This window comes from Ceratina calcarata, unplaced genomic scaffold (assembly GCF_001652005.2).
Source record: "Ceratina calcarata isolate Rehan_Ccalc_2016 unplaced genomic scaffold, ASM165200v1 scaffold286.2, whole genome shotgun sequence".
In the NCBI taxonomy this organism is placed as follows: domain Eukaryota; kingdom Metazoa; phylum Arthropoda; class Insecta; order Hymenoptera; family Apidae; genus Ceratina; species Ceratina calcarata.
The window spans coordinates 33,692-41,414 of record NW_017150944.1 but is presented as its reverse complement, the minus strand read 5'-3'; the positions used below and the strand labels follow the sequence as shown (position 1 = coordinate 41,414).

General features: G+C 36.5%; 2 protein-coding genes across 2 annotated transcripts in view; one reads left to right on the top strand and one right to left on the bottom strand.

Moving 5' to 3' along the window:
- The window catches only part of LOC108623655 (serine/threonine-protein phosphatase 6 regulatory ankyrin repeat subunit A-like), a 6,231-nt gene extending 5,356 nt beyond the window's left edge, over positions 1–875 (bottom strand). Inside the window, exon 1 of the mRNA XM_026812486.1 lies at positions 25–875. Coding sequence (XP_026668287.1) covers positions 25–856 — 832 coding nt within the window. The 5' untranslated portion in view covers positions 857–875. The remainder of the gene's footprint in view (positions 1–24) is intronic.
- Positions 876–6,247: 5,372 nt separating this feature from the next.
- LOC108623657 (E3 ubiquitin-protein ligase AMFR) overlaps positions 6,248–7,723 on the top strand; it is a 26,197-nt gene continuing 24,721 nt past the window's right edge. The window contains exon 1 of the mRNA XM_018022327.2: positions 6,248–6,519. Coding sequence (XP_017877816.1) covers positions 6,268–6,519 — 252 coding nt within the window. The 5' untranslated portion in view covers positions 6,248–6,267. The remainder of the gene's footprint in view (positions 6,520–7,723) is intronic.

Below are 7,723 nucleotides of genomic sequence, written 5' to 3'. Positions count from 1 at the left end.
TGGTTAGGTGTAGTGCCGTTTCACCACCTTTGTTTTGGGCATCCATGTCAGCTCCTCTCTCGATTAGCAATCTGCAAATTCCTTCTAGTCCTGTTTGCACAGCAAAATGAAGCGGCGTCTCGCCCCACCGAGTTTTCAAGTTGATATGTGCACCATGTGTCATGAGAATTTGTACGATACCTTTGTGTCCCTTCTGAATGGCTAGGTGCAGTGCCGATTCACCATTTTCGTTTCGGGTATTCACGGTAGCTAATATCACGCCTAGCGACCAGCAAATTTCTTCTAGTCCTGTTTGCGCAGCAAAATGAAGCGGCGTCTCGCCCCACAGAGTTTTCAAGTTGAGATCGGCACGCTGCTCTACGAGGAGTTGGAAGATATCTTTGTGTCCCTTCTGAATGGTTAGGTGTAGTGCCGTTTCACCACCTTTGTTTTGGGCATCCATGTCAGCTCCTCTCTCGATTAGCAATCTGCAAATTCCTTCTAGTCCTGTTTGCACAGCAAAATGAAGCGGTGTCTGACCCCCCTCAGTTTTCAAATTTACATCGGCACCCTGATCTACGAGGATTTGTACGATATCTATGCGTGCCTCTTGAATGGCTAGGTGCAGTGCCGTTTGTTCATTTTTGTCTTTGGCATTCACGTCAGCCCCTCTCTCGATCAGCAACCTGCAAATTTCTTCTCGTCCTCTTTGCACAGCAAAATGAAGCGGTGTCTGGCCGAATTTATCTTTCACGTTGACATCGCCACCCTGATCTATGAAGAGTAGTACGATATCTTTGTGCCCCTGCTGAATGGCTACGCGCAGTGCCGTTTCATCAACTTTGTTTTGGGCATTCATGTCAGCTTCTCTTCTCATAACCAGTCCCTCTATATCGTCCGGCCTATGGGGAATTATTATTAATTAAATCACTGTTTTTAAATCTTGTGCTCAGGTCGCAGAGATCAACTCATTAGTCTCTCCAACTGTAGGCAATATTTTTCTTATAGACTGTCGTGTGAAAATGAGGAGGAGCTGAGGTGATTTTAAACAACTTTTTTCTTTGCGAAAAAGTTATCCGAGGCGTGGTTATTGAGTTATTAACAAATATCCCTGCACAATCAGAGCGCGAGTATACAAGGCGGGCAGGAGCGCGGCAACCGCCTCGCGCGATCAGAATTAACAATTAAAATAAAAACGTGTATGCAAATTTTCAATTGCAAAGTGCAATGTGACAGTGGATTTGTAACATGAAAAGTGGCAGTGAATTTGGAAAGTGTAAAAGTGAAAATTTTTGTTTTGTGAAAATTTGTCAGTGGGAAAGTGACAATGATCGTGATGATAAGGAAAAAATTGTCGTGTGCAGGTCACTGACTTACTCCAAGCATCAGCTGCTGCGAGCCATGTGTCCTATCTTCGAGTGCCGAAGGTCGACCCATTGACCCATTGACGTTCTTCTACGAGCAGGTGCACTGACCAACGAAGAAGTAAGTTCAACTCTGATTCTTTTCACATTTTTCATAATTTTACCTATCCTGTAATTTGTAAAGTTGTGTGTTATTTCATTGAGCATGTTACATTCGTTCAGTGAACGTAAGTAACGACCAATCCCTTTCTTTCTTCTGATAATTAACCAATTTATTAGTTCGTTTTTGCATGCAACATTTCTTTAATTCTATGCTGTCGTCACGAGCGGGACATACGGGCGCGGCAACGCGCGAAGCGGTTGCCGCGCTCCTGCCCGCCTTGTATACTCGCCCTCTGATTGTGCGGGGGTTTTTGTTAATAACTCAATAACCACGCCTCGGATAACTTTTTTGCAAAGAAAAAAGTTGTTTAAAATCACCTCAGCTCCTCCTCATTTTCGGGCGTAGTAGTAGTTCTGGGACATCCTGTATAAGCCTTTTTCAAATCAAATAGAGGAATAAGGACTTTCCCATTTTTACGACGAATTTGCATTATAGTATGATCACTTTTTTCACGCACGATATGTAAGTACTTCTTTCATATCTATCTATCTTTATGACTCATGTCGTACTTTTTCTTTTTCTTTATCTACTTGTGACATCTCCACTGGCAATTATCGGTGATAAGGGACGAGTAGTGCCGTAGACATTTAACCGAGGTCTTCAATTGAATTTTCCATCAATTTATTATCGGTTAACACATTATTTAATTCAGCTAGCTTTAGGTGAAGATCATCATTATATTNGAGAACCCTATAAAAGACAGCAATTTAGTTATCTTAGTTTGTAAATATAACAAAGTTGACATTCTAAAGTACATACTCAGCAATAGTGACTCATTTAGAGCAATTAGATGACGTTCTTTCAAGCGCCTACGAAGAATTGAAGTTAAAGAATGTGTCACTATCGGATGAAATACAAGTTTATACTGAAAAGAAGTTAATAAATCTTCGTTTTTTTTTCTGATAATATTAATGGAAATAGAAGTTTGAATGAGGATCGTGATAACGTGAATAACCGCATTAAATTGGTGCTCTAAAATATAAATTTACTGAAGACAGAATATCGGAACACGAAGAAGGTAGATGATAAATTTCTATTCGTAACAAAATTTATTGCGCAAAATGTCCATATCTTAAAACAGCAATTGAGGTCGACATATGATAAGATACCTTGGGTAGAAATAGAGTTTTGTTTAGTTAATTTTGTTTCTTCACACGTAAAACAACAAGAGCTGAATTTACTTTATCGAGCTGTATTAAACAAAAGCAAAGTGCTTGATTATCTGGAAAATTTTGCAGAGGTACTTGGAAACATAAAGGAGCCCGATATGTTCACTTATCTCCCAAAAGGGAAACGGCGGGAAATTGTTGCAAAAGTAATTAGTAATTATCCTCAATTCAAAGAATTGTGCACCGACTTTCATCAAATTAGAGACATCTACTCTTTACAAAAAATGAGGGATTATGTACAGTTAGCGTCATTAATTGATCCAGACGAGAAACAGGGGCGACTGATCATGACAAGAATTTTACAAGTCGTCGGGGAACATCTAAAAAATAATTTGATGTGTCTAAAGTTATCCGATTTCACGAACGAACTCCTGCTATTGTCGTTACCTAAAGAGACGAGAAAAATCGTTACGGATCTGCGTGACTCACTGTCACATGCTCACTCACTAGCGAGAAGAACAGCAATCGAAAAAAGTATGAATGTTAAATTTTTTATTGGTGTTCAAAATGATATTAAGAAGATTGACGATGACATCGATAATAGTCTTCATAAGGAGAAAATGAAAGTCATCAATACACTGTTCAAAAAAATTGAGAACTGTGAGTGCATGGATGAAATAAAAGAAGTTGAAGAAGTGTTCTTTAACACCGGCAGTAAGTTTGATATAATGGAGGAAGAGTTCCAGACAATGGAGTGCGATGAGCTTGAGAACCTTTCCAAAGAACTAAATAAGATCATAACTGAAAAGACTGAAGACGAGCAAGAGCATTTCGATAGAATCCAGTGCATAATCGATGCGTTGAAAAGTAAATGGGTAAACATGAAAATTGAATACTTGGTAAAATTTGAAATGTTGAGAAAGCTCACTCAACATATTAGTAACACAAAGATCCACAATAATATTATTAGAAGTACAAAATTCACTGCTAAGGAATTGAAAAACTTAACGGTTTTAGCAGAATCGTGTGACCTTGGAAAAATCGCTGAATTGTGGCAGTCAATTCTCCATAACCTCGAATTCAGAATTCTGGATGACGATTCTGATAAAGTACGCAGTATAATTTACAAAATTTGTCGCATTATTAAAACCAAAATGAGTAATATAAACTGGATTGGAGAGTGACAAGGGCCGAAAATGGGTGTTTCCGGACTAGGTTGATGTTTGAGCACGAGTGGTAGTCGAGGGCGCCAGAGATGATCACGATTAATTTATTATCGGTTAAGACATTATTTAATTCAGCTAGCTTTAGGTGAAGATCATCAATATATATTTTTTTTTTAATATTCAAATCTTCGGATCTATGTTCGGTAGCACATATTTATGCAAACAACTATTTTCCGATTCAAAAAATAATAAGACTGCGGAAAAATCAAGATTAACAGACAAGTATGTGCAAGCAATCTTAAAAATAACTATAGCTCAACAAATTCGACCAAATCATGAAGATTTGGTTAATGAAAAACGATCCCAAATTTCTTTAAAAAGAAGATGATGTTATTTTATTTAAATAATGCTAACTTGAAAAAGAATTCCTACATACATATGTATTTTTTAATATGCTTATATTCTATGTATTATTATCTTGTATGTATTGATTTCTTTATAATAAACGCTATGCTTTATCTTTATTTCCTTCCTATCTTATAAGCGCTATGCTTTATTTTGAAATTAATGAGTAATATGAACTGGATTGAAGAGTTCATAACAAAATTAACCGAGAAAGCTTCTGTTATTCCTGTGTATAAACAAAAAGAAGATTTGAATATTAAAAAAGAAAAATATAATGATGATCTTCACCTAAAGCTAGCTGAATTAAATAATGTCTTAACCGATAATAAATTGATGGAAAATTCAATTGAAGACCTGTACTTTTATAAGACCAATAGAAGGTTGCAATCAGTGATTGAAATATTTGTTTTAGATGTAATGTCGATCCTAGACGAAGGTTACCTAGAAAACAATTCATTCTTTTTAGACGATAGCTCTCCTTCGTTAACTGGAAGGTGCTTGTGCAATCATTTGGCACACGACAATACTTTAAACAATATACTGTCATCAGATCCCTCGTTAAATGTTATCTTCAATGCTAACAAGCTTGTTTCCGAGAATATAATGGAAAATAAGAAACAAATTGGAAAATCGACGAAAGATGATTATTTGAAAGTTGGAAATAAATGTAGTCAAAGCCTTATCACTATCGATAATGAACAAGGAATGTTTGCAGCATTAGAAATGGGACGTATCGAAGACTTAAAGAGTTATCTTCGACAAGGAGCCGATATACACGTTAGAAATATTAATTTATGAACTGCATTACCTTTTGTTGCCAAAGGACCGAATCTCAAAATCGTTCAATTTCTCCTCAGGCACGATTTAGATATGAACGTTAAGAACGTAGATGGTCAGAGTCTGTTACACATTGCGGCTACAAATGGGAGAACAAATATTGTGAAATATTTACGGCGGCGACGTGAGGAGCATCCCTGACAGAAGTCCGTCGATATCGTTTGGAAGAATCGCCCATGCTGAGGGATGTTGATTAGATAAAAAAATTTTTTTTTATACTTATAGCTAGGTATAGGAGTTTGTCGTGTTAAAGAGTGAGAGTTTGCCGTGTTCCTTTTTAGATTATTTATAATTGTTTGCAAAGATTAAGTTGTTACTAGCTGTAGCTATCTGTACTTATAAAGGTAAAAGATCTTGCAGTTTTAAAAAAAGAAAAAAAAAACTTAGTCGCATCTGTTAGTTTCATAAACAATTTGAGCTCGTGACTTTCTTTTCGTTCGGATGAGAGTTTGCGAAAATTCGAATTCACTCGGATAAAAACGTGAAAGTTTGTCGTGTTGTTTTCAAGCTAAATTATGATTATTCGTAAATATTAAGTTGTTGCTAGTCTTAGCTTGGTATTTATAAACATGTAAGATATTGTAGTTATGACTTTAAAAAAGGTAGAGAGCTTAGTTGTATCTGTTTTTCTTAGTCTTAAAACAATTTGAGTCCTGGATTTTCTTTTCGGTTCAACGTTTGTAAAAATTTAAAATTATTTTGTTCCAAGTATGAGAGTTTGCTGTGTTGTGTTTTTAAAAATTTTATTTGAATAATAAATTGAATGAAAACGTGAAGATACTGACTTGGAGATTGTTGATTCCTATCCATCACTGCTTGTAATAAATCGCGATCACTCCGTGGACCGCTGAATAACCCGGGATGCGTACAGATAGCCCTCCTTCAACACGGCGTCTTATAACACGGTTTCGCTATAACACGATTCGTAAATTGCGCGAACCCTCCTACAACACGGCATCCTATAACACGGTTTCGCTCTAACACGATAAGAAAATTGCAAAAACCTTTGTAAAGTACTGTACTTCTACAGNCTTAACTAATAATTAAATTTATCCTAGATTTTCATCAATCATGTATCATGAAACACATAGACAAACAACAAGCAGTTGAGATCTCAGGCACCCTGTATAAGGACGAAAACTGTAATTCCCTAGATTCATATTTTTAACTAATTTTTTGGGTAACATCGACATTTTGTCTTACGATTTTATGTGATTACAGGAGAAGCAAAGGAAACCATAACAATGCCGATGGAATTTCTGGACCGACTCCCAATCCCGAATCTGCGGGTGTACACGGCCGTTAGCTTCGCCGTGCTCTCCTGCTCGGTGTACTACGCCGTCCTGATTATCAAGGACCCGGCGTGGAAAAGTAATCACACGTACGTCGTAAATCCACTCGATGCCTGGGAGAACGAGCCGTCCGAACCGCGGAACTTCGCGGTTCACATGAAAGAACTGTTCCAGTGCATGCTTGACGAGCCGATCTGCATCTGGGTAAGTGACACGACGCACAGTGGGTTGAAACACGAAAAACGCGAGTTTTACCTGCTACTAGCTGCTACTCTCCACAGGAGAGGGCAAGAAGCGTATTACGGGAGTTTACGTAAAACGTACAGTGCGTCAAGTTGCATTTTTATGGTGTTTAAGTCGACATCTGGGAAGAGTGTTTATATGAAATACGGTCTTTCACCTTTACACTGCCGAATTCGACTTTTCGAATGCATATTACATATCGCTTATAGGCTAGATTTAACAAAATGGACAGCATCGTTGAAAAGAAAGGAATTAGAAGAATTCTCTCATAAGCAATTATTAGAAAAAACGAAAAAGAAAGTGCAAGAGGATTTTAAAAATAAAATGGGATTCTTGGTAGATTTACCAAAACAAGGATATGGCACAACAAATGATGGCAATACTTCTAGACGTGCTTTCGAAAATGTACAATTATTTGCAGAAATTACCAGTGTTAATGAAGAGTTAATAAATCGATTTTCCACCATATTGACTGTTGTAAATAGTAACCGAGAAATAAATGACGTTTGCTTCAATAAATATTGTGAAGAAACTGCCAAATTATATGTCGACAAGTATAATTGGTATTATATGCCACCATCCATCCACAAGGTCCTTATCCATGGAGCGATAATAGTAAGAAGTATGCTTCTCCCAATAGGCAGTCTTTCCGAAGAATTTATGAAAGCTCAAAATAAATATGTAAAACTATTCAGAAGAGACCATACACAGAAACGATCCAGATATCACACTAATAGTGACTTATTTCATCGATTGCTGTCTACTTCTGACCCTGTTATTGCAAATAAAAATATTCGCATGACTTCAAAAACGAAATGGCCAATAGAAGCATTAAAATTAATACAACCAAAAGAAGACGTCTTCACTAAGGAAGATGAAGACAGTGATGAGAACAATTCAGGGATGTAGCTTGAAGATTAACAACTAAATTATATTTATTATATGTTATATATTTTTTACTCTTTTTTTTACTACAATTACACATTACAATTACAATTTTTTACTACAATTTAGATATTTCAGTATTTAATTAATGCCTTCTAATAAATTTCATGTCATAACTCTAAAACCTTTCGAGTTAGACAAAATTTGATTTCAAATTCGAGTTCTGCACATCAAAATGTATAAAAGGTCATGTTATTATTCATTTCAATTCATTAATACT